This window comes from Chelonia mydas, chromosome 12 (assembly GCF_015237465.2).
Source record: "Chelonia mydas isolate rCheMyd1 chromosome 12, rCheMyd1.pri.v2, whole genome shotgun sequence".
Classification (NCBI taxonomy): domain Eukaryota; kingdom Metazoa; phylum Chordata; order Testudines; family Cheloniidae; genus Chelonia; species Chelonia mydas.
In genome coordinates, this window is record NC_051252.2 from 36,838,859 (window position 1) to 36,866,124 (window position 27,266).

Genomic DNA, 27,266 nt, shown 5'->3' on the forward strand with positions numbered 1-27,266 from the left:
AACAACATGGTCTAATGATCTGAGTGCAGGACTGGGAGCCAGAAACTCCTGAATGCTAGTCCTGGTTCTGACACTAACTCCTCTCTGAGGCCTTGGGCAAGTCACTTATCCTCTCTGCCTCAATTTACCATTGCTATCCTTCAATTGGCATTATATAGCTATAAAGAGCCAAGGTAGATTTCCACAGACAAGAGCAAATTAGCCCCAAATTCCCCTCACAATGACAATCTCACACTAGTCATAATTAAAAACCCAATCAGAGGAGTAGCATGTAGGTAAGAAATGAATTAAAATTGCTCTCATGTATTTTTATTCTAGCAGGAGGAGGTGCAGTTTTCTAGGCTTTTGTTGTTAAAGGCATCTTCCATTTGATCATGCATTAAAAATCACTATTTTCTTTCTCTCTTATAACGAAATTGCCAGTAGATTTCCCCAGAGCATGGTGCAATTTATTTATTTATTTTTAAAAGGGGGGTTTTAAATCAATGTTTACAATAAAATAAAACCCTGCTTTCAAGGCAATTTTGGTCCCATAGATATTCTACGTTTCTACTGTCAGCGTTCTCTCTGAAGCCGATTGCCATTTCTGAATGGCAAAAAGCTTATTCACTGATTTTCATGACTGTTCTTAATAAACAAGCACACGCAACTATGCAATCAACTCCATGTTTTCCAAACAATTAATATTCCAGCTGGGGGCCTGACCCAAAACCCAGTGAAGTCAACTGAAAGACTCCCATTGACCTTCACTGTGCTTTGGATCAGAAAATTTTTCATCCCCTCTCTAAAAGTTGCAATTTAGAATGCAAAACAGATGCTAAAATGTGGTTACTGGAATTAGCAGACACCTTGTTGGAATGAGCCTTAAATGAATGTCTACTCTATAACATTTAATTTAAAACAGAAATCCTCCCAAGATACAATCCTTATTTTAAAAAATACTTTTATCCTGAAACTTCATGTGTGGGTCCAAATACCGCCTCCTCAACCTCAAAACATGGCACTGGAGAAAGTGAGGGATGAAATAAAAACAAAACAAACCATTCTCTTCCATTTAAATTGCAAAGGGAATCTGCAAAATCAGAGGCAGATCCCAAGGGAGAACAGCACTGCAGAGAGATTTTCAAATAAATTGGTCCCCACATGGATTTCTGCATTTAGGAGTCGAGATCTCTCCGAGCTGAGATCTCTCCCATGCTCAGCAAGATTCAGTATTATTTAACAAGATGTAACCCCAGTGGAGCAAAATGTATTGGTTTAAATTGAAAATTCACCCATCTTTTATATTTTGTCAGGGTTAAATAGCACTTTGAATAAGCACAAACACCCCTCTAAACCCTAGACCAGTCATATTTATATAAAGCCCAATAATGTTCTATAAACTTCACTGACATATGGGATCTCTCTAGTCTATGGGGTTTTTTTTTAACCTAAGTTTCCCACCCTTGCTAACACCAGAGCAGCTCCAAAGTGAGAGCACTTGTGTAGATGAGCCACTGGTGTTTTAACCACTGTGTCACCTAACCCTGCCCAGAGTAGGTCTGGACAGGGCAATGTTAAAATCATCAGTTGCTAGGGAAGTCTTGTCAACACTGGTACTATTACCGCCAGTAGTGGGAATTTTCTGCTAGAAAACTTAGTGCATCATAGTAAGAAAACGCTCTTGTCTGAAGAGTTGATAATCTAAATAAGGCAACACACAAATAAAGAGCAGGAAAATCCCACTCAGCTCTTAGCTCATGATTAACTTTCAGTTTTTATCCATTTTAATCATTATTTTCAGATAAAACCCTGGAAAGATCAAAAAGAAAAAGCTCAGAATCACCTAAAAATGTACCTGTCTATAGAGACAGAAAGTTTAACACGACCCACACCACCAAACAGGAAACTTCATCATGTGGTCAAGCAACCCTGGCAATAATGTAAAATATTGTACCCTATTCGTGGCCCAGAAACGCATTTCAGAGACAGGCTGAGCAAGTCTGTGATTAATGCTTTGTTTCATGGGCGCTGATATCAGAATGCTGTAAATTCTCAATGCTTTTATCAGAACAGGACCTAATCTAGACACGGAGAGTATGATTCTAACTGAGTTACACCAGCGCAAATTCAGAGGAACACCACTTGCTAATCTTACTCCTTCCCTCAGAAACTGACAGGTAAATCTTGAACAAGATGTTTCTATTAGACGAATGACGATGACTTCTTGGGAGGTCTATACGCCTCCCACCCAGAAGATCTCAGAGAGATTTTAAACACTAATGAACCTAGTTTCACAACCACCCCATGAGGCAGGAGATATTTACCTCAATTTACATAAGGGGAAAATTGAGGCACAGCCATTCAGGGCCTGATTTTCAAAGGTTTATATTGCAAATATGTGCACAAAAGGCCTGTTCATTTTCACACACAAATACCATAACTGTGTTCACATCCATAGCTATTGAATGCACAAGTAATCCATTAAGTATCTAATTTATAATTTGCACATGCAATTACCACACTGATGCACAAAATCACAACATTTGCACACACAAATTAGGTGCATGTTTGTGTGCTTACTCTATTGAAAATCAGCCCCTCAAGTGACTTGCTTGTGCTCACAAAAGACATCTGTGGAGAGGTAGACACAGCCTGGCTTCCAGTCTGCACCTTCACCACAAAACCATCTTCCACCTATCCTTGCGGGAACTGGGCCTTCTGGTTGCAATCCGACAGAGGGGCGCATAAGCAAGGAGAGCTGTCATTCAGACAATGCCACACTGAAATGCATCCTAAACCCCAATGACTGATTCATAGATCTCAAGGCCAGAATCGTGATCATCTGGTCTGACCGGCTGTATAACACAGGCCATAGAATTTCCCCAAAAAAATTCCTAGAGCAGATCTTTTAGAAAAAAACATCCAGTCTTGATTTTAAAATGGTCAGTGATGGAGAATCCACCACAACCCTTGGTAAATTGTTCCAAAGGTTAATTACTCTCGCTGTTAAAAATGCACACCTTATTTCCAGTCTGAATTTGTCTAGCTTCAAACTTCCAGCCATTGGATCATGTTAGGCCTTTCTCTGCTAGATTGAAGAGCCCATTATTAAATATTTGTTCCCTGCATATATACTCACAGACTAATCAAGTGAACCCTTAACTTTCTGTTTGTTAAGCTAAAACAATGGAGCTCTTGGAGTCTACCACTATACGGCATTTCTCTAATCCTTTAATCATTCTCATGGCTCTTCTCTAAACCTTTGCCAATGTATAAACATCCTTGGATTGCAGGCACCTGAACTAAACACAACGTTCCAGCAGCAGCTGCACCACTGGGGACTGCTCCAGATTGCTTAACACCCTTTACAAAGCAATCGCTCCTAAAATGCTGTCCTGAAATATTTAAAGCATCATATTTCACAAAACTGACCGAGACATATCACAGTGCTTGTTAGCGCTCAGGTGCTCTAGTGAAGGGGGCCACAGGTTAGACAGATTGCCATATAGGGAAATACCAACCCGGCTTTTGGGGGTTCGTTGGCTCACTTTGGGGTGTGAACTGGGCCACACATAGAGAGCTGTCTGCCTAGAAATGAATGCTCTCTCCAGGAAGGAAAGGTGCAAACTGCTTAAAACTTTGTTCTGCTGTAGAGTGGGCAACAAATAATGTCTGGATTGGGGCCTCTGGGCACCGCTGTAACACAAACAAACAAAACAAACAAACAAGGTGGTTTCAAAATAGCTGCTGGAATTTTAAAATGTGTGTGCAAAATGCAAACAAGTAAAAATGGCTGCAATAATTACACTTAGTCACGTGTCCCGTGGTGAATATCGCTGCTTTGATCTGTGTGGTGACACACACAGCAACGGCATTAGGATCATGGGCTCCATTTATCCCTCAGCCTTCGCAAAGCAGTGGGGCTCTGTCTTTGCTTATTTCAAAACGATCAGAGTGTAGATTAGACCACACGTCTCAAGCTTCCTGTGACGTTGCTAAAGGTCCAGTAGCACAAACTGTTAGGTTTTAAATCACTAAGCCATCCTTTCTGGCCTAAGCTCCAGGACTGAAATAACTAGATTTCCTAGAAGCATAAGTTCAAATCCCAGCAGGATGATCTCAACTGTTCACCCTACACAGGTTCACACATTCAAAACCTTGTGGTTCTTTCAGTGGGGACTTACAAGACTACGGTCTTGCCTACGCTGCCTCTGTACCAGATGCCCAGATATGTCTTTGTGACACATGCCAGAAAGGTTAAACATCCTGCAGGATAAATGACCCAAATTCAAATTTTAGAGACATACTGGCAGATAATGTTTGTGTTTTTGTGTGTTTACATATATATTGTTAGAAGTTAACAATGTAATCAAACAGTTCCTGTCTATGCTGTATTCAGTTAATGAACTGGAAATATAGGGATATCACTGTATTGAGCTCTCTTTGAAGTATATTGCAAATCGCCCGCGAAAGGTGGAAAACAGGCAATTGCCTTTTGTTAATCCACGTAGCTAATTACTGGTGATGTTTAGGAAACAGGTCTACTTCAAAGTCTCGATGATTGCCTATTGTTCGCCTAAGGCCTCCAAGCTGTCAAGAGAAGGCCTGGAACTGTATGAAGGTGGCTTGGGTCCTGATCCTTTTTCATGTCAGATCTGCTTGATGCTTTATGCAAGGGAAGCTTGAGTCATAAGACTGAGATCTCCAGTCCCACCTGGATCACCCTGAATATCGATATTGGACTATGGACTAATTCCAAAAGAACTCTGTGCAACTACAAAGCTCACCATCTCACATGGCCCCACAGTATGGCAACATTTTTATGGCTGACTTAGAACAACACTTCCTCAGCACTCGTCCCCTAATGCCCCTACTCTACTTACACAACATTGATGACATCTTTATCATCTGGACCCATGGAAAAGAGGCCCTTGAGGAATTCCACCATGATTTCAACAATTTCCATCCCATCATCAACCTCAGCCTGGACAGTCCACACAAGAGATCCACTTCCTAAACACTACAGTGCTAATAAGTGACGGCCATATAAACACCACCCTTTACCGGAAACCTACTGACTGCTATTCCTACCTACATGCTTCCAGCTTTCATCCAGACCACATCACACGATCCATTGTCTACAGTCAAGCTCTAAGATACAACCGCATTTGCTCCAACCCCTCAGCCAGAGACAAACACCTACAAGATCTCTATCAAGTGTTCTTAAAACTACAATACCCACCTGCTGAAGTGAAGAAACAGATTGTAAGAGCCAGAAGAGTACCCAGAAGTCACCAACTCCAGGACAGGCCCAACAAAGAAAGTAACAGAACGCCACTAGCCGTCACCTTCAGCCCCCAACTAAAACCTCTCCAACGCACCATCAAGGATCTACAACCTATCCTGAAGAATGATCCCTCACTCTCACAGATCTTGGGAGACAGGCCAGTCCTCGCTTACAGACGGTATGTATAGTGATCTTTAACCAATACTCTCTCTCTTTTCTATTTTAATAAATTTTAGTTTAGTTAATAAGAATTGGCTGTAAACACGTATTTGGGTAAGATCTGGAATATTCATTAACCTGGGAGGTAATGTGTCCGATCCTTTGGGATTGGTAGAACTTTCTTATATGATTAATAAGATTTTCAGTAACCCTCATCATATATGACTTGAGTGGAGATCTAAGGCTGGGTTACTTCAAGGGACCTGTGTTTTGGCTTCTGGGTAACCAACCAGTAAGGTATTATAGAAGCTATTATGAGGCTAACTTGGTGGATCTAAATACTGGAATGACACCAGCTTTGGCGATTGTCTGCCCCATTCTTTGCTGTTTGCCCAAATTAAGTAACCTCAGTATGGCTCCCCCGGGACCTGGGTCACAGTCTTATAACATCTGACTCTTATCTAGTGCATTTCATCCAGAGATCTCAAAGTGCATTGCAGATGACATCAGTATCATTATCCCCATCTTACTGATGGGGAATCTGAGGCACGGAAGGGAGGGTAATGGTGTTACCATGTAATCTTGACTAAAATTTCATCTCCCTCGCCACTGGTGGCTAATTTACCATGCATCAGTCTCCACCCCAGAGGTGGCTGCATTCAATAGTGCGGCATGTATATTGTAGTAAGTGAAGGGCTTTGGGATTATTTGTTACGATTTGTATTACAGTCGCACCTAGAATCTAAGAGCAGAGACTGGAGCCCCACGGTGCTAGGCGCTGTACCTACACATAGTGAGAGAACCTCAAAAAGCTTGCAATCTAAATAGACAACACAGAAAAAGAGCAGGAGACAGGTAATATTATCCACATTTTCCACATGGGAAACCGACTCACAGATTGAGAGACATGCCTATGTTCACAGATGAAGTCTGTGTAATCATTACACTTTATTCACTCAGAAGTAAATATTCTAGTTTGGAATTTCAAGGAAGCTTTGAAATAAATATATGTAAGAAATTATTAGGACTCTAAACACAAATCCCACACAAGCTCTTATTATTATTCGCAAGACCTAAATCAAATTCAGGGCCCCATCGTGCTAAAGACAGTCCCTGCCCCAAAGACAGGACAGGGGAAAGTGAAAGAAAAAGAGCAGCATTATCTCCATTTTACAGATGGGGAACTGAAGTACAAGGAGACTGAGTGACACCCAGGGTCAGACAGGAAGTTTGTGACATAGCCAGGACTGAACTCAGGACTCTTTAGCCCCAAGGGCCTTATATAAAAGACTATTATTGGGAAGGATGGAAAGGGTAGAAATCAGATGCTCCAAGATGGTTCCAGGAAGCCATGCAGTCCAACACATACTGAACGCACCTTACACACACAGGACTGAACCGTCAGTGTGCACTTGCGACACCTGAAACCACTCCACATTTCAGAGCCCACAGCACGGTCATCTCAATAAATCAATTTCTGGCACCATTTGGAAATTGTCTTCCATTTTTCCAGCCATTTCTTCGTTTTTGTTTTAAGAGGAATACACAGAAAGGCTGGAGAAACAGCTGTTCAGAACAGGGGTGGTTTGTTGCTCAATGCTTTTTCACAGCAGTGCTCTCGCAATGCCACCTGCTATCCCAGTGGCACAGATTAATAAAATCAACAGTGTCAAGGTGCTGGCAGAAGGCGAACTTGTAATCTCCCATATGCTGGGCTCTGCTGTTTCACTGGATAAATTTGCCCACCGCATGTATTCATCTCCATGCAGGCTACATAGTGGGTGTGTTAAGCTGATGTTGCACCTGCTAACTGAAGCCTCATAACACGAGAGTTGATAATGCAACATGACTCCAATGTAGCCGCACTGGTCCAGCAACTCCACAACCACCACACTCATTCTGGTTTTTGACATGCCATCCAGCAGGTATTCAGGTACCGGCTTCTAGTAGCAATGGATTGGTTATGCCTGGCGTCACCCATCCCCCTGGAAACAATAATCCCAACAGGTAGCCAGCATCTAGGCCTCCGTCTGGAAACCGCTTAAGCAGGTGTATAACTTTATTCATAGCAGCTTTCCCATAAACGTCAGCAGAAATACTCTCATGAATAAAGCTACACACATGCAGGATCGGGGCCTGAGAGAGCAGACAAAAGTTCCAAAGAAAGCAAGTGCAACATGTTTCATGCCTCCAACAAAAACGTAATACAGCAAATTTGATCTGCTTTGTCCATCCTTCCCCACTTCCCTTGCAGACTGTAATCAAGATGCCACATGAAACAACACAAAGACAGCAGAAACTTGATTTTCGCACTCGGTCAGGTTAGCATTAAAACAAAGACGTCTTCCCCCCCATCCCAACCTCCTCTGCGAAATCTCTCATTAACACAGATCTTGGACCTCTTCCCAAACAGGAGGCAGAGATGCACTTTGTTTTTATTTTAACATAAGGAGCATAGCACATGTGCTATCATGAAATGCAGACCAAACTGAAAGACAGGCTTCCAGCAAGCAAATTGCCTGCAAAACAAGGGAACAAATGGACACAGAGTTGCAAGCCACGTGGCCATGACAACATAAGATCCCAGGGAAAAGGTATCCTGAACGTTAAAAGTTTCAGGGCTTGTTAAATGTTAATAGGATGCAATTATTAGCCCCATGCATAGAAACAGGAACATTGGTTTAATTATGAAATAGTTACATCTCTAATTATAATCATATATTTGAGGGCAACAAAACGTAATCACAACCAAGTGAATTGCAGCATGGCATCACCACAAGCAACAAACAAGAGGAAGTACTTTTTCCACACAACGCACAGCTAACCTGTGGAACTCATTGCCATAGGATGGTGTGATGGCCCAAATTACAACTAGGTTCAAAAGAGAACTGGGCAAGTTCATGGAGGACAGGTCCATCAATGGCTATTAGCCATGATGGTCAGGGATGCAAGCCCATACTTGGGGTGATCACTCCAAATGTCCCTGATCTGTACACTCCCCCTGAAGCATGAGTACAGGCCACAGAGACAGGAAACTGGGCAAGACAGACCATGGTCTGACCAGCTGTTCTGTATTTATGTGACAATTTTTCATGGGGGAGGTATTACGCTCTCCCAGCAAGAAGAGGTACCTAGTACTTCTGCTCATTAATCCTGAAAGCTGGAATTTCAATACGGGCCCAATCCTACACAGTGCTGAGTGCCCTCAACTTCCATTGACTTCAAGGGAAATGTATTTATCGTTATGCAAAAACTATATTCCCCCCCTTGCCATGTTTGTTGATCATAACCATGCGCTGGAAGTTTGAAACCAAGATCTCTTTCCATTGGATGATTTAGTTGGGGATTGGTCCTGCTTTGAGCAGGGGGTTGAACTAGATGACCTCCTAAAGTCCCTTCCAACCCTGATATTCTAAATTCTATTCTATGTGCAGTGCATGTGGGTTTATCATTGTGAAGCTAAACATCAAAGGTAAAGTAAATACAAGAGTAGGGTCTGACCCGGCAAGGTGCTGAGGACCTCCTGAAGTCAATGAGAATTGAGGGCATGTACATCTGGCAGGACTGGGCCCCTAATGAAATGCAAACTTTAAATTCATCTCAGCAGTGTGCAGAAGCTCATGCTGGGTACCTCCTGTGGCAGAGTCAGATACACTTGTTGGGTACTGCAGGCTTGTCCTGGGGCTGCCCACACAAGTTACTTAGGAACCCCAGGCTGCTACCACCGACTTCATCCTACCAGAATAGTAACACACAGAAGCATCTGGATTGGGGGGGGGGGGGGTCACCTGCAGGGCAATGCACATGCATAGATTTTTCCAAACTCATATGAGCAAGATAGGTAGATCAAGGACTAACTTCCTCTCAGCCTCCAGTGGGCTGCTGAAAATGAGAATCACTTGGATTCTGACCGAGTGGTCAAATGTCTGAAGCCCATGCCGGGAATCCCCCATAACTGTTTCTTTGCATTGTCATTGACAGCCTCTGCATGTCACACACCTTCCATCCCAGGGTTTCTAAGGGCTACATTAATACTAGCAACTTAGGCCTCAGACATCCTCTTGGGAAGCAGGGAAGTATTCTTACCCCCATTTTACAGATAGGGAAAACAGGGACGGTCACCCAGCAAGTCAGCTGTAAAATCAGGAGAGAAACAGTCTCCTGATTCCCAGTCCTGTGGCTTAACCCCCTGACCATTGTCCTACTATACGTGCAAAGATATTGTGAGAGACAGTCCTTGCCCTGAGGATCTCACACTCAAAGCAGACAAGACAGACACAGTAAGGATTATCATCCCCATTTTACAGATGGGGAACTGAGACAAAGAGAAATTAAGTGACTCGCTCAGGGTCACAGAAAGGGTCAGTAGTAGAGCCAAGGATTGAACCCAGAGCTGCTCTACCTCAGTCCATAACCTTATCCTCAAAGCCACCCTCACCCTCTCTTGTAAACGCATCTTTATATTTTATAAATAATAAAAGCTAGCAGCCAAAGTGCAGGGAGGTGCTGATATGCATAAGACCTCAGCTATTCCACCACTGGGCCTCTCTGGGGCAGTGATTGCTAACTGTATGCAAGAACTTTGCTCCGTGGCCAGGTATTTAAACATGTTTTTAAACTCAAAATAGAGAGGTAGGGTTGAGTCCCTTCAGTTCCCCTCTGGCGTAGTCATGTGGCTAAGCAAGGAGGCCTGCTCCTCCCAGGGCTGTACCATCCCTCCAAGCAAACTCAAAACCAACGCGAAGCCTCTCCAAGAGCCTAGATGGATGGAGCAATGAAAGGGAATTGCATTAAAACAGGACAGATGTCGCTGTCCCGAGTGGGAGGGGAGAATAAGCCACACAACAGAGCTGGTCATGGCAGAGAACGACAATGCAGAAAACCAGCTGTGCTGCAGAACTTGTTCGATAACAAAGGGCTACAGTTTTGCCCACTGAGAGCGTGTCTCTCATTTTCTGTTGATTCCTGGATGCAGGCCCCGTGGGAGTCACAGAGCATTTCCACCTTTTCTAGCACATGCACCATGAGAAATAATCAGAGCCCACAACGGTAGACCTGAAGACAGCTGGAAAATCATGCAGCCACACAGGGGCCTGAGCAAATGCAGCTCCCACTGAAGTCAACAGGGTTAATTTCAGAACATCTCACTTACTTGATGTGCTCCCAAGTCTTGGTGGCCAAATGCAGAACCCAGAGATCCTTGTAGTGGTAAAACTGCTCTCCGTCAGGAGAAGCAAACTCTCCACCGAATACCCATAGCTGTCCACCCCCCTGGGGCACCACTGTAGCCTGCCAGAAGAGAGAGAAAGAACACGTCATATTGCCTTTAAAAAGTCAGGGGCTCAGGAATTTAGTCAGTCAAACATGCAGCCGCTTCTGGAATACGACACTGCAGACAAATAGCAGCAACTGTTGCGGCATCACTTAGCTACGGTAGCTCTTAAGGGATGGAAGGACAAGAAATCTGGAGATGAAATTCAAAAATCGCTTATTGTCTACGGTAGATTTCTGGTGCACCCTTCACTGCAGCATCATGCTGCCAGGTCTGTTAATCTGGCTCACATTGGGAAAATTCATTGGGATTTATCTTTCAAAAGAAATGTTTAAAGTCTCTCCCCCGCAGCAAGAGGGGAAGCTCTCTAGACTATCGTGCCAGAGACTGGGGTCTGGCAGCAGCTCTCCGATCGTTCAGCTCTCGCCATGCATCCCATAGGCAACACACAGGTTGGCTGGGGAAGACACAGTGGCATACAGAAAGGGGAAGTTCCTGCCTTCTTACTGGTAGATAATGTGCCACAAAAGGGCAGGCGACCTCATGAGAGGAACCACCATGACAGGAAAGATGGTCCAGCGGCCTGAGCACCAGCCTATGACTTGGGAGACTCAGGCTCAACTCCTTGCCCTGGGTCTCCCAAGATTTGGGCATAAGCCTAATTTATACTCGCTGAGAGATAATGCATATGAACATCATGGATTTGCAGGCAAGTATGTTGTAATGTAGATACCTACCTGGCTCTGTGCTTGTACAAACACATGATTTCCATGGGGGATCTGGTATTTGCAAACAGAAGTTGGGCAAGTACAAAAGCATGTATGTCATTGTGTGCACCACTTTGAAGATATGGCTCCAAATCAATTGCAAAGCCAAAATCCCAGATTCACAAATACTTGGTAGCATTTGTTTGTGGCCATTCTCACCCAAAGCCTACTGGCTGTAAGGTGGAACAACAGGATGTCATGCCAAGGGGAGATTCTGTGTCAGAGGCTAGAGCTAACAAACGAGGCTGCAGGTATGCACAGATGATCCAGAGACGCACTTCTGTTTAACTGCTAGCTAATGAGGGATCTGCTTTACAAACAAAGTTGCAGGGAAAGCAAGAGATTAGTCAGTTAACTGGGCTGAATTTTCTCCCATGTAACAGTAATTGAATATCAAACAAAATACACCGCAAAGCGCTCCAGGTAAAATTAAAACAAAAAATGACATGAGCAGTTAGTTGTCTCTTGCAATTCCCTGGTAGTCAGCCTGGTAGTAAGATTTAATTGTGAGAGTGCCACCTGCTGGACACTGTCACTTCAAACGGCCAGGATTAGCAGTGCTTGTATAAGCAAAAAGGATCTCCTTTCAACAAAAGAAAACCCTAGCTTCTGGCAATTTAATGCATTTGTTCTCTGACATCATATTCCATGCCTATTTAAAAGTATTATTTGAAGTTACTTTCCCAGACTTATCTCGTGGTTTATCAAAAATGCAGCAGCTTGTAACTAGGATTAATACCACGCACATGAACGATGCATTAATTTAGATCCTAGCCCATTTGGAAAAGTAAATGCTTTGCCTGCCTGTGTTTGATTAACAATTTTATGTACTCCCTAGTTAATACTTGTCACATCTACCATCTGGAATATACAACCTTAAATACTCCAATACCTTACCTATAGGTTTCACAACAACATCATCTATTTTAAGATTTTTCTTAGGAGATTTTAAAGTTGTGTAAATATAATTCGCTACAAACAGCTGTCTGTCTAGTGCAAAGATTCTGGGAAAACAAAGGGCCCAATCCTGCAAGCACTTACTCCTGGGTGTAGTACTTACTACCAGGAGTAGTCCATTTGAAGTTGCTGGGACAACTCACCGTAGTAAGTACTACCACAATTAGGAGTGAGCATTTGCAGATAGGACCATTATATGTGAAAGGAAACTTCCAAGAAACCTGAAGACTGATATGAATCTTCCTTCTAGGGTCACCCACCCTCGATACTTCTGCCTGCAGAAAATGCTCGGGTACTCATCACAGTGCAAAATGAGAAATGAATCCGTGTTTTAGAATCCTGTTTCCCTGCAGCTCTTTCACCTGGTGCTGTAATTTCATCACAAACTCTTGAGGCAAGGATCAAGTCTACCTCTATATTAGTACCACAGCCAGCACAAAGGGGCCTGATCCCGACTGGAGCCTTTGGGCCCTACAGTCATATAAATATTAAATAATAAGAATTTCACAAGCTTTGCAAAGTTGGACGAGGTGAAGACTTGAATAAGGAACTCAGGCACTGCGAGAAACGGAGTTGCCGATTCAGCAAGTGGCGCTGTTCCTTCCGAATCAGTAGCTGAGTCTGCTGTGAAACCTAACAGAAATGTGACAATCGTTCAAGCTGCTGGCCTGCTGAGGCCACAGCCTGTCATGCTGACCAATATTGCCTCATGGTTTCCTTGTACTCTCCCCTAGGTCGGTGTGCCTCCATCTGTTGTCTCTTCTCTTATGCCCAGATTCTAAGCATTTTGGGAGAGGGACTATCTTTCTTCTGTGTTTGCATAGCACCGAGCACCAAAGGCCTCTGGTCCATGACTGGAGCTCCGAGGTGATTCTGTACTACAAATAATAATACCTGATCCAACATGATGCCAGTGGTACTGTGCTGCTGTCTTTCAGATGAGACACACAGCCAAGATCCTGACCTTTTGTGGCAATCAGAGATCCCTTGTTTGTTTGGGTTTGTTTGTTTTGGTAAAATCAGGTATTTGACCTGGTGTCCTGCCACATTTCACACAGAGCAGTAACGCTGCTCTTCTCTGAATTCCATATTGTTTTCATTTCCTGTCCTACACTGCTCTGCGCATGTAAAAAACTACCCCGCCATCGCAGTGGATGCATTTCAGTGACATTGCAGGCCCTTTACCTAGCTTGAAAATCACTTTGAGATCCAGCTGAAGGGCGCTACAGAAGTGCAAGGTTTTATTAAGCAACTTTGGGTTCTTTAAACCAAGTCGCACTCGTTGAAAAGCCCCTCCCCTAAGATCCCTCATGGTGTATCAGAGCGTCAGGGTGATTCTGTCTTTGCCAACAGGGGGAAGACAACATCAGAGGAGGCTGGGTTAGAAGAGAAAAAAGATATTACTTTTCTAATCGCTACAAAAAAAACCTAACCCATGCTAATCATCCCATAGCTATGCCCCCAGTTCTGCACTGTGCACCACACCGGCAGCCCCTGACTGAAATCAGTGGGGGTCTGTGAAGGGGTGACTCATGCAGCACAAGCAGAGGATTGGGGCTTTAGTCCGCCTCATCACGCTTAACTGGGAGAATGTAAAAGTACCAGAGAAGAGACATGGACAACGTGGAGCAAGTCTGGAGTTTAGGTTAGCTGTCACGAGGGTAAATGAAAGTTGGATCCCCACCCCAGAGCATGCATGTCACTGGACAACTGTCTCTGTATGTTACTGTAGGTTGAGGAACCAATGTTCTGATCCTGTGTGACAAATACCGTGTTCCTAAGGCAACTTTTTAAACCTACAGGGCCAGCTTACCTCCTGCACCAAGATCCACCCTCTACAGAAGGCAGGTAATACAGCTGGCCTGTGTGAAATGAGTTGGGAGAGGGCTCAGCCTAGTTCACAGGGCACCGCTGTTTGCATAATAAAAACCATCTCCACAACTGGCACTGACAAGCAACCGTATTGGCAAATGTGCCAGAGGAGAGAAAGACCGAACTGCTCCCTCACCTAACTTGAGCTGGTAACTCAGAGGTGAAGGGCTGCGCATCCTTGAAGGAACAACAGAAGCCTGCTGGGCGGAGTATCTCGGAAACTGCAGAATAATTTCCTCTGCACAGGCATCAGCTGCCTCTGCAGAATGTGGGGAAATTGTTTGGGACAGATATGGCAGCTTCCTGCCACATTCTTGGGAGACTTTATTGAATTAAGTTGAAGTATCTTTGGGGTCCACTGTATTAATTGCATGGTTTATGTTCGACTGTGTCCTACTCCATGGGGGAGGGCTGCCACAGCTCCTCCAGGAACCAAAACCATGGGTGGTGCTGAAGGCAAATCACCCAGATTGCAACCCCCAGAGAAGTACCATGTCCTGGGAAGGCTTGCATGTACTCATTCCAACTGGATTCTCCAGAGACCAAGGGACCAAAAGGATTTTTGGATAAACAGCCTCATCTTAAACTGACTTGGGGCTCTTCTTCCTGATCCAGTGAATGCACAGGACTATCTGCCCAAGGGGGCCCCAACTCTTGCGGAAGGGTTAGAAAGACTTTGGCCTCCTAATGCTGTTACTGTAGCATTAGAAGGAGCTGTGTGGTAACTTGTAAACTGCAAGCAATACACTGGTCCTAGCCCTCGGAGACAAAGCAAGGAGCAGAGACTGGCCATTTTCAGCAGTCTGGCTTGCTGGGAATATCACAGTGAAAGGCAGGGAGCTGTACAGCCTTAAAACCCCCTGGTCAGGTGGGAGAGAGACATGCATCTCCACCCCAGAGACGTGACAATCACCATCACCATGCTGGTCAGTAGCATATTTCTACTGCTATACTCTTATTATCATAGAGATTCTATGGTACACTTTGATTCATTTAAGTCACAGTGAAGGATCAACCCTCTAATTTCTCAGCACAACGAGCCACAGCTTGATCAGAATGTTGGCATCGCATTGTGACCAGGATACTAAGAAGTCCTAACCCCTTGGAAACACAGCTGTCTATTACCATAGCATCTTGAAATACAACGTCAAGAGTAATTCTAAGTGCTGTTGCATTGCCTGGTAGGCCAAGTGCTTTACCTGATGTGCACAGCGCCTGGGAGGAGGATTTGGGATATCTATTTTACTCCAGCTGTTCTTCCGGATGTTGTAAATGTACAGCTCATTATACAGGAACGTCTGTGGGAGGGAAAAGGAAAATGGGTATCACCAGAACTCGCCATTTAACTTTACCCAACAGAAGCATGTCAAATTCTCAACCTGCCTCTACCAGAGGCTGAAAGAATGCAACAGTCCTTTTCTACTAAGCAAGAACAAGACAAGGCCAGCCTGCTGGGTCCATGGCATCACTCTGCTCTCATGCTAGGGGATCAGAGTGCCATAGGCAGGACTGGGTGTGCGGTTTGCCGGGCCCTATGCAAATACGCGGACGGAACCATCCTGTTCCCACCCCATTTGTGAGAAGGTCCAACCACCATCTCCCTGCCGGCAGTCACCTCAGACAGCAAAAAGCCTCCACACACAGCTTACATGGGCCAAGAAGCCAGGAGGTGAGGCTGAGGAACACCTTTCTAAGTCAAGGATACTATTTAGGGAAGTCAGTCTGCAGCACAACCTGCTGGTGCCTGGGCAAAATGGTACCACTGTGGGGAAAATCAGGGATGGCTCCCTGGCTGGTGGATTGGGTGCATGTTTGAGATGTGAAGCTCCTGAAAGATGGAGCCCAACACAGCTGCACAGCCTAAGGCTGCCCATGATACGGGGGTCAACAAACATGGGGACAAGGGTGATCCAGTGGATATATCCACTTGGACTTTCAGCAAGCCTTTGACAAGGTGCCTCACCAAAGGCTCTTATGCAAAGTAAGCAGTCCAGCAATAAGAGGGAAGGTTCTCCCATGGATCTGTAACCAGTTAAAAGAAAACAAAGGGGAGGAATAAATGGTCAGTTTTCAGAATGGAGAGAGGTAAATAGTGGGGTCCCCCAGAGGTCTATACTGGGACCACTGCTGTTCAACATATTCATAAATGATCTGAAAAAAGGGGTAAACAGTGAGGTGGCAAAATTTGCAGACGATACAGAATTACTCAAAATAGTTAAGTCCAAAGCAGACTGCGAAGAATTACAAAGGGATCTCACAGAACTGGGTGACGAGGCAACAAAACGATAGATGAAATTCCATGTTGATAAATGCAAGGTAATGCACTCTGGAAAACGTAATCCCAACTATCCATACAAAATGATGGGATCTAAATTAGCTGTTACTGCTCACAAAAGAGATCTTGGAGTCACTGTGAATAATTCTCTGAAAACATCCGTTCATGTGCAGCAGCAGTCAAAAAAGCTCACCAAATGTTAAGAACCATTAGGAAAGGGATATCTAATAAGACAAAAAATATCCTAATGCCTTTATATAAATCCCGGGTATGCCCACACTTTGAATACTGTGTGGAGATGTGGTCGCTCCATCTCTAAAAAGATGTATTAGAATTGGAAAAGGTACAGAGAAGGGCAACAAAAATTATAAGGGGTCTGGAACAGCTTCCATATGAGGAGAGATTAAAAAGACTGGGACTTTTCAGCTTGGAAAAGAGAAGACTAAGAGGGGATATGATAGAGTCTATAAAATCTTGACTGATGTCGAGAAAGTAAATAAGAAAGTGTCATTTACTCCTTCACATAACACGAGAACTAGGGGTCATCCAATGAAATTAATAGGCAGCAGGTTTAAAACAAAGATAAGGAAGTATTTCTTCACACAACACACAGTCAACCTGTGGAACTCATTGCCAGAGGATGTTGTGAAGCCCAAAACTTAAGAGGGTTCAAAAAAGAACTAGATAAGTTCCTAGAGGATAGGTCCATCAATAGCTATTAGCCAGGATGGGCAGAGATAGAGAACCATGCTCTGGGTGTCCCTGGACCTCTGATTACCAGAAGGTGGGAGTTGATGACAGGAGATGGATCACTCGATAATTGCCTTGTTCTGTTTATTCCCTCTGAAGCATCTAGCCACTGTCAGATGACAGGATACTGGGCTAGATGGACCATTGGTCTCACCCAGTCTGGCCGTTCTGATGAGTACTATAAAGGTGGTGCTCAGCTATGACAGATTGAAAGCAAGGGGAAATGACTGACGTGAGCGAAGCTTGTTAACAGCCAGCGCAGGCTAGGGTAGTACTGAATCAAAGCCCGATGACTATAAACAGACTTGAGCTTCCAGGAAGCACAAGGAGCTTCCCGCCTCCAGGAATATGGTAAATAAGTTCAAGATTTGGAGGCAGGAACTGTTGAGGGACCACCATTGCTTACCCCTTCTGGGCTAACAGAAGCATCTCACTTTCATGGTGGGGCAAGTGGGGCGAACACACAGTACAACAGGAACCAAAGATGAGGGGTAAATATGGTCCATATCAAGTCTAGAGAAATTATGACGCCCTGCAATATTGTTGCTTATGCAATCACTCTGACCCCTTAATGGACCCCAGTGCTCCTTGATCCTGCCGACACAGCTCAGCTCAGGTGTGAGACAGTATTAGCATGGAATTAAAGGCTATTTTGCTCTTATTCTGGGGAAAATGTATATTTGATGACCTCCGCTTGGAATTTTTGCTCCAGATGAAACCCGTACAAATTACAGTCAAGGCAATGGGGGAGGGAAGGGAAGGATATTAGATAAATGGAAGAATACTTTACTTTTTGGCCATTGAAATATTCACCTCCAAAAAGGATCAATTCGTCTCTCTCGGGATGAGCAGACAAGGAGGCGTTCAGCCTGCGTCAGAAAGAGAGATGGGCAGACATCAGCACATAACAGAACCATTTGTAACTCAGCTCGGAGGCTACTCGCTACAGTTCTGGATGCATAATTTAACAAGCGCTAGCACGTCTCCCCTCCAGGCCAAAGTGCCTCTCCATCACCCACACAGCTACGAGTTCCTGATAATTTTTTTTTATTTCCAAGCCAAAAACTTTCTGAAGAAATTAACTTTTTGGAAACTTCCAGAAAGGCTAATCTGAAATCCTCTCCTATTTTAGGAACACACATTACATTGTCATTTACCACGGCCTTTGACATGATTTTAATTTTAATGCTGATGGATAAGGAGCAAAGATTAGCTTCGTCATGACACGCAGCTACGGCTCTAATTGGGCTGTCTCATTTTAAGTTATCTGCACCATTCTTCCATAGATACCGCTGTTCGCTTCAGGTTCCCACACCCTGTATGTAACAGGAGTTGACAGCATCTAGCACTTCACGGGATCAGACATCAAAGAAGCTCCTTGTTAACTGATCCGCCCAACTGCTTTCTGAGGTAGGCGAGTATCATTACCTCCTCCTTACAGAGGGGAAACAGATACAGAAAGGTCAAGTGTCGTTCAAGGCACTGAATCAGTGGCAGCTACAGGTCTAGAACCTTGCAGTGCCAGGATACCGGTCCTGTGCTCCGGCCACTAGCCCACTGTATCTTGTATCTCACAAGGCATTCTCATAACAATTTTACCAACAATTTTAGGGTAGTGTGCCCTCAGCTTTCCAGCCCTAGTCACAAGGTTCCCCTTCATTAATCTATGTTATACCGCCCAAAGCCCTCAGATCTAACCACCAGCTTTGATAAGATTCCCCACTTTGGCTCTTTTTAGCAGGCTGAAGGGAAGATAAAAAGCAGCTGTTAGCAGAGAGGTGTTGCTGGTCCCTTTGATGCTCTGAGGACTGAATACCCTATACATTTTTATCCCTCCAGAAAAGTGTTTTTGCCTGATACTACATCCTCCACTCTCAGGATATAACTTAAACTTAAGTTTCATTGATGCCACCACTTGCTGAAGAACAACAGTCAAGGTTCCAGGTGATCTCTTACCTTGGTGAGGGTGGGGGACAGGCTGTCTCAATTATCTGGGTCTTTTTAGCATCTAATGTCTGGAATTCTGCTATCAGGGCTTCAAGATCCTCCTGAAAGTAAACAGCCAGTCGGGCATGGTTTTTTTGGCACATATTGTCATCTACATACCATGAAAACCTACCCTAGCCACTAGTTCAGGTTTTCTATTTTCCTTACATTTGATTAGATTCACATCATTAAACTGTGAGGTATGAAGGTTATATACTTTTTCATCCTACACTAAAGGCTGGTCTTCCCTGCTGTATATTGCTGAATTTGTAAGCAGGTTGTACCACAATGCCATGGCCAGTGCACAGTTCCTACCCCTACAGAGGTGTTTCACCTTTACGGGTAAGCAGTTCTGTAGCACAACTGGTAGTTGAAACACAAGTCTTAGCACAGGGCAGCTGTTTCAGCATTTGTGAAACTGATGTGCGGATATAATCGGACAGATGTTAAAACCCACTGTTGTTCTTTCTTGGCCTGACTCCTGTGCAAGTAGAAAGATAAATGTGTTTGCTATTTCAAATTTATACTTCATCTGAAGAGACAACTTCATGTGTTATCTTTTATTCTCCTTCAGTTTCTGTAGAGTAAAAAACAGAGCACGCAACACCAAAGCCCCCGAATTATGCAAGAGTCAAAGAAAATCTCTTCCCCACTCCCCCTTCCTCTTTAGATAAGAGTTGGAAAGTTATAACCATCCATGTGCCCTAACAGTACTGGGACTGTTCATTCTTTCTTGGTCCAACTTTCTTTTTTTGCTATACTTGCGGTCCCTGGGTAAGACACTTGAATCAATTAGTTTAAACTTTCTCATTCTGCAGCAGCAGGGTGGCTGGGAGTAAAGGGACACTGTCTCAGGTCAAATTTAATTTTTTTTTAAATAAAAAAATCAATTTGACAAATTCTAAGAGCAATAGAAATGTTCAATCATAAATAAAATAGATTTCATGCAATCCCTTTCTTGTTTTTGCCACCAACCAGGCAAATAAGACAATTGCTCATACAAGTGAAACATTACCACTACAGAATAAATATTCTAAGTTTTGAGCCAATGAGGCAAAAGACTTTTGGGTCAAGATTTGAGATTGCCATTTGAGAAATTATACAAATTATAAAATACCAGGTAACGTGGCAAATCTTCAACCTGGCCACTCTTTAGTCTGGCCAGACCCACATGGGCAAAACCATCTGTACCTCTCAATACCAGCATCTCTCTCTTCCAAATACGCCAACTGCATTGTTTGAAAAAGGAGAGCTCTCTAGTGAAACACTTAAACACATGTTTAACTTTAAGCATGTGAACAGTCCCACTGACTTCATTAGGAGTGTCCACTTGCTTAGCCTTAAACACGGGCTTACATCTTTCACTGGATCAGATAAGAGTGCACCGTACTTTGCAAGACTGAGCCCATAACTGCTCTCCCTGGTTGGGGTTTACACCCTGCAAATATTTGTAGAGGGTTACGCCACTTACTTGTGATTTAGCCAAGTTTTACTTATTTAGGTCTTGGATAAGCTCTTTCATAAACAGAATCTAAATAAAATCTAGGGGTTTTTTATCTGACCCTGTAACTCAGCCTTTCTGACCCCAACTATTTTTATTTATTGCTCTTCTTTGAGTTCCCTCCAGTTAGTCAAGTCAAATTGAAACATTTAAAAAAAAACAAAAAAATTGCCCAGTGGTATTTGCAGCTCAATCCTTGCAGCACTCCACGAGGACCTGCAGGTACTAAGCTTCTTTTATTGTCTAGACTGAGAGCAGTGCAGATAGCAAACAAACAGCATGGAGGGCGGCCCAGATCCTGCAATTCGCTGTATGCCTGCAGCCTGCTGACCCTGCACACAGGCACAAGAAAACAGTGAGGCAGAGTATAGGCGCAGCTGTCCATCCATGTGCAGTGAATTGCAGGACTAGGGACCTCAGATTTGCAGGATTCTTTCAGACTTTAGAAACGCACATTGCTCTTTGTGACATCACTAAGTAAAATGCATCATTTCTCAATACATTTTTTAAACCTGGCAATGTCTTTTAAAACATTGCTACCATTGAGATTTAACTTTAAGGGCTAGATTAGCAAAATTTGTCACGTCTGTGGCAGCCACAGCTTCCAAGAAGAGTTTTCAAGAAGTGCACTGACAGCTTAACATCCACAGCTTGCTTTCACAAACACAGGACACTGTGTGGAGGAACGCACGTTAGGACATCTGCGATAACATGAACAAGAGAGGCCTTTAGCTTTCAAGAGAAACTTTTCCCTTAGGCATGGTTTGTTTGAAGCTCACGTTATAGGGAAAAGAGCCCAGACAGAATGAGGATAAATGCGACGGTTCTGTGTTGAATTTCACTTGTGTGTGTGTGTTACTTGCTGTGTCCTCAGAGAAATCCATGGGGACGATGAATACATATTGCATCTGCAAGCCAAAGGGTTAAGCGTCTCACACACACCCCCGGGGCGGGAGGAGATTGGCAGGAGTGAGCTCTTCAGAGGAAGGCAGCTCTAATAAAACACCATGGGGGAGGGAAGTCTTTTAGTTAGTCAAGGAGCTATGGCACAGTGTGTGTGTGTTTGCTGCGTTAGCAGCCTGCACACTCTGCTGGGTGGGGGAAGCAATCCCCTGCTACCTGACCTGCCCCAGCACCACCACTCACCTCCTCCTTCTTAGCTCTCTTGGAGACTTTTTTCTCCATCTTAGCAGCTGTTTTCTCTGCCCCTTTCACCTTCTTCTCCTTCTTGCTTTTCTTACCCATGCTTTCAGCCTGGGTTACTGCCAGGATGCACTGTGCAGGAGACTCCTGCAGAGCTCACATGGGGAGCAACCCAGCTGAGGACAATCACTTCCTAGGCAGTCAGGGGTGATTTCCTGCCTGGGGTGGACAGGAAGGAGCTCGCCAAGTGCTGTTGTGAATGCCATCTGCTGGGCTGGATGGCTTCTCACACCAGCTTGCTGCCTTGCTGGGCAAAGCCATGGTGCAGCTGTGCTAGGAACTGGCTTTGCTTCCTGTCCCAAAGGGAGAGGTACAAGGCCAGCCCGAGGCTTGTGCAAAGAACAGCACCCCATGCTTGGGGAAGGGGGGGTCACTTTGAGCACACCCGAGTGCACCCAGGGGTTCACCCACCCACTAGCTCACTGTGAGCCCACTTTGACCAGTACCCAAATTACGGGGAAAAAGTCGGGGGGGGCCCTCACTGTCAAGTGGCTTACTTTAATTTGTACAGTCGTGTGACGTAAGACAAAAGGCAGGTAGCCCCAAAAAGTAATAAGGGGCCCCCCCAAAAAAACTCCCCTGTAATGGAAGCCCTAGCTTTGAGCTCCAAAACCACTGGTCTGGAAAGAAGGGCAGTTTGCCCCAGGCACTCCAGTTGGGAGGGCCCCCAAACCAAGTGACGTTGTGACCTGGCACATGGGGGTTGCAACACCACTCAGGTTTGCCCTCGTTTGCCCCTCCATAGATGAGGAGGGAACGGGCCAAACCTGAATGGCACCGTGACCTACATTAGCTACTTGAAATGTTAGGAGGTGTGGTTTGCCAACCGCAGCCGTTCAGGAATCATGAGCCAGGCCTCAACAAATTATTAGACTTGCTTAAAAATTATGAGATTTAATAAAAATAAGAAATGTGGGGTTCTTTTCATTTGCCTTCCTGTTTCTTTAGGGGGAACTCAGGTCAGGTTTTGAGCTGTTCTCTACAACCATGAGGGCTAGAAACTCACTTTTTCTAAGCCAGTCTCATGATTTTGGGGGACCTGACTTATGATTTTTGAAAACTTGGGGTTGGCGATACTCCAATGCTCTATAAGCGTCCCTTTGGTGCTAAGGACCAACTAGTAATTATTAGGATTGCTATTAACTACGTGTTTCACACTGATATTGAGCCCCCGTTAGAATCTCGTCAAACTGTAATTGGAAAAAGTGATCATTTTGACTTTGAGAGTATATTTTCTTAAATTAAACCGGTTTTGAACACTGTGAAAATCAGTCTGAGTTTAAATCCAAGGAGGCATGATTCTTTTCATTAGGTTCCACTGTAAAATATGCTTGTGTAATTGTTTTTCCACTTCCAGAAAAGAAGTAGAATTATTATATTTTCACTGACAATAAATAAAAAACCCTCCAAGAACGTGAGGCCTGGCTGTCTTCCACCAATGCCTAATCTGTCTGCCAGTGTTTTTCCATAGTACCTGTCACGGTTACATCTAAATGCTGACACAGCTAATAAGCTAAGTACTTTAAGCCCATACCCTAGAAACTGCAGGATCATTCAGATTTTTTGAATATCTCCCTAAAATCTGAATCTCAGCTTTTTTAAGATAATAAAAAAAAACAGAGCGAGAACTGCAAAAAATCTTTAGCGCTGCAGACAATACACATCCCACTAAACATTTGTTTGGCTGGCAGTCTTGAAAATACCAGGGTTATAATTAAGGCTAGAATGAGTCATCAATAAGTTTATACCAGGAAAGTGAACCGAGAACTTGGGAGAGTTTAGACGGAATGAATGGGGCAAATCCTCAGCGGGTGTAAATCAATAGCTCAGACACAGGGACTTTTCTTTCTCTCAGAAAGAAACCCGTGGGTGAAATCCGGGCCCCACTGAAATCAATGAGAGCTTTGCCCCTCAATTCACTGCAGTCAGACTTTCACCTAACATATTTTAGGGAGATTTTGAAGGGAAGAAAGGCTTGAGGTATTTAAATCTTTGAGGTATTGTAAGACAGGCAGCTGACTCTCCAGAGCCCCCTTGTGGCCATAGGTTGCTCTACAGGCAACCAGCCTCGATTTCCCCTCTTAGGCTACTCAAAAACTTAACTTCAGGCTTTTTCTTGGTCAACAAAGTCCCCCTCCTTGGGGACTAGGCTTATTACTACAAAATAAACAGCAAATAAAACTCAATCACAAAACAAAGTCCATTCATAAGTCCCCACAACCCAATGTTTCTTTTCTTCCTCACAGGCCTTCCCACCTGGGGCCCCTGCATTCTCTCCCCTGCTTGAGCAGGGTCTCTCCCAGGCTACCCTGCCTGGAGAGTTCTGCTCACACTTTCCTACTTCTTGAGCTTTTTCCCCTGTTGACTCAGGGCCCTGCAGAACCTTCTTACTCCCTACAACAGCTACAGCCATAGCTGAAGTTTCCTGGGCTTCCTTTCTTCACCTCAACTACCTGCTCCTTTTGTACTGGGAGCACCTGATTCCCCTCCAGTGTGGCTCATCCGGTGATCAGGGTTGGCTTAGCCTCAGGTCCCCCAGCCCATGGGCCAGCCAGCCTGTTGCAAGGTCTAAGAAGATCTTTATCACCCACAACTTGAAATGGCATTCTCAGCACCTTTTTGTCCATATTTAATTTCTGTAGTAGCTTCATAGGTTGAGATGAGGATTCACAGGTCATTTGAAATTAGCCACCACAGGGGGAACTATGGTGGGTAGAACATTCAAGGTGCAAACTCTCCTATATCTGATATCGTGTTGTAAGTAAGATACAAGAAGTAATCTTCCGCTCTACTCCGCGCTGATTAGGCCTCCAACTGGAGTATTGTGTCCAGTTCTGGGTGCCACGTTTCAGGAAAGATGTGGACAAATCGGAGAAAGTCCAGAGAAGAGTGATGAAAATGATTAAAGGTCTAGAAAACATGACCTATGAGAGAAGACTGAAAAATTGGGTTTGTTTAGTCTGGAGAAGAGAAGACTGAAAGGGGACATGATAACCATTTTCAAGTATGTAAAAGGTTGTTTACAAGGAGGAGGGAGAAAAATTGTTCTTCTTAACCTCTGAGGATAGGACAAGAAGCAATGGGCTTAAATTTCAGCAAGGGCAGTTTAGGTTGGACATTAGGAAAAATTTCCTAACCGTCAGGGTGGTTAAGCACTGGAATAAATTGCTCAGGGAGGTTGTGGAATCTCCATCATTGGAGATCTTTAAGAGCAGGTTAGACAAACACCTGTCAGGGATGGTCTAAATAATACTTAGTCCTGCCATGAGTGCAGGGGACTGAACAAGATGATCTCTCGAGGTCCCTTCCAGTCCTACAATTCTGATTCCATATAGGACACAGGTTTATAAAAAAAAAAATCTTATTGTTTTTTGACAATGCAAAGCGCTATGTAAGAGCTGAATGGTTTTATCAGTCATCTGCTTCAAGGCATAAGCTAGGGTGACCAAGCGTCTGGTTTTAGACTGGAACACCAAGTCGAAAAGGGACGCTGGCGGCTCCGATCAGCACTGCCGACCGGGCCATTAAAAGTCCAGTGAGTGGTGCTGCCTGGCTAAGGTAGGCTAGTCCCTACCTGTTCTGACACCACGCTCTGCCCCGGAAGCAGCCAAAAGGTCTGGCTCCTAGGTGGGGTGGCCAAAGGGCTCCACGCACTGCCCTGCCCGAGCGCCAGCTCCGCACTCCCATTGGCTGGTTTCCGGCCAATGGGAGCTAGGGGAAGGGATTGCCTGCGGGCGAGAGCAGCCTGCGCACCTCCGCCTAGGAGCTGGACCTGCTGCTGGCCGCTTCCGGGGCACAGTGCAGTCCGCGATGCCAGGACAGGCAGGAAGCCTGCCTTAGCACCCCGGCTGTGCAGCTGACCGGGAGCCACTCAAAGTAAGCCCACACCCCAACCCTGTGCCCCAATCCCCTGCCCCAGCCCTGAGCCCCCCTAAAATTTGGACCCCCCTCCTGCACCCCAAACCCCTCATCCCCAGCCCCACCCCAGAGCCTGCAGCCCCATTCCAGAGCCCTCACCCCCACTGGACCCCAACCCCCTGGACCCTGAACCCCTCATTTCTGGCCCCACCCCAGAGCCCACACCCCCAGTTAGGGCTGTCACTCCCTCCCACATCCCAACTCCCTGCCCCAGCCCAGTGAAAGTGAGTGAGGGTGGGGGAGAGCAAGCCACTGACTGAGGGGGAATGTAGTGAATGGGGGTCGGGCCTGGGGGAAGGGCCGGGGAAGGGGGTGGGGCCTCGGGGAAGGGGCAGGGCTAGGGTGTTCGGTTTTGTGCAATTAGAAAGTTGGCAACCCTAGCATAAGCTGATCACCAGCTGGGGATCAAGGAGAACAACCCCCATGTTATATTACATTGCACAAAACTCCAAGTGCAATAATGATGGTGGCAGTATAGGATTTGCCTTCCTTGAAAGTGTCTGTTAAAGGCCACATCTGGAAATAGGAGACAAGAATTCCAGTGTTCCTGTGCTAAGAGCCCAGGCTCTCTGGAACTGTCTTGGGATGAGATAAGTTCTTTGCACAAACAGGCCCACTCTCGTGCACCCCAAACACGTGCTTGAGCAGTCACACCCTCCACACACACATACACCAAGCGTTCACTCAAACATACACACACACACACACACAGATGGCAGCCAGATGTGCATGCACAAACACTGCCAGACACAGACATGACTCACAGATGTTCCCTTGCATAGATTCCCACCCCATCGCCTTTGTTTAGTTGACAATCTGCTGACAGGGAACATTACAGAGGCTTCAGTTTGCCAGTGTTTGCAAATTTCCTTTTATGATGTGAGACGCTCTGTACTATCATATCTGGCAGCCTGGCCCAGACTGGACTGTAGAAAGAACTTGCCCTTTCACTTTGTTATTTTTTACTGTCTGGAACATGTTCATTCAACGGGATGGTAAACGCTGCTGCATCAGCAAAGCAAAAAATAACCCACATGGAGCCTTCATGCCTGGAACATTTTTCATAACTGCACTGAAGATCAGAGGGGATGCAATAGCTTGTTCCTCCACAAGTCACCTTTGTGTGCACTAACACTTGGCTTATTTTCCTTTATTAAAGCTTCCTAGAGCCTGTAGGCAAGGAAGAAATTGATGTCACCAAGGAAGCAGAAGGACTGTAAGACGCTGAAGACTGACAACAGGTGGTTCAATGAGTGTAACAAAACTAGCCCCACCTTCCCACACCTGAATGGGTGGATTGAAGAGAAATACATTCTAATCAGCGTTTCCTAGAGTTT

At 44.8% G+C, this 27,266-nt stretch overlaps 1 protein-coding gene across 6 annotated transcripts in view; it reads right to left on the reverse strand.

The window, feature by feature from the left end:
- Positions 1 to 27,266, reverse strand: part of KLHDC4 (kelch domain containing 4) — a 51,817-nt gene that overhangs the window by 22,631 nt on the left and 1,920 nt on the right. For 3 of the 6 annotated variants that reach the window (XM_043526264.1, XM_043526263.1, XM_037877906.2), the window contains 4 exons: positions 19,278 to 19,369; positions 18,135 to 18,190; positions 15,496 to 15,594; positions 10,581 to 10,717 (listed from right to left, as the gene is read on the reverse strand). Coding sequence is in view for 3 of the 6 variants with exons in the window: in XM_037877903.2 (XP_037733831.1) it covers positions 10,581 to 10,717; positions 15,496 to 15,594; positions 18,112 to 18,190; positions 19,278 to 19,369; positions 21,955 to 22,053 (506 nt within the window). In the remaining 3 variants the exon portion in view is untranslated. Of the gene's footprint in view, positions 1 to 10,580; positions 10,718 to 15,495; positions 15,595 to 18,111; positions 18,191 to 19,277; positions 19,370 to 21,954; positions 22,177 to 27,266 lie in introns of those variants that run through there. The other 3 variants (XM_037877903.2, XM_037877904.2, XM_037877905.2) reach the window with 3 other exon arrangements.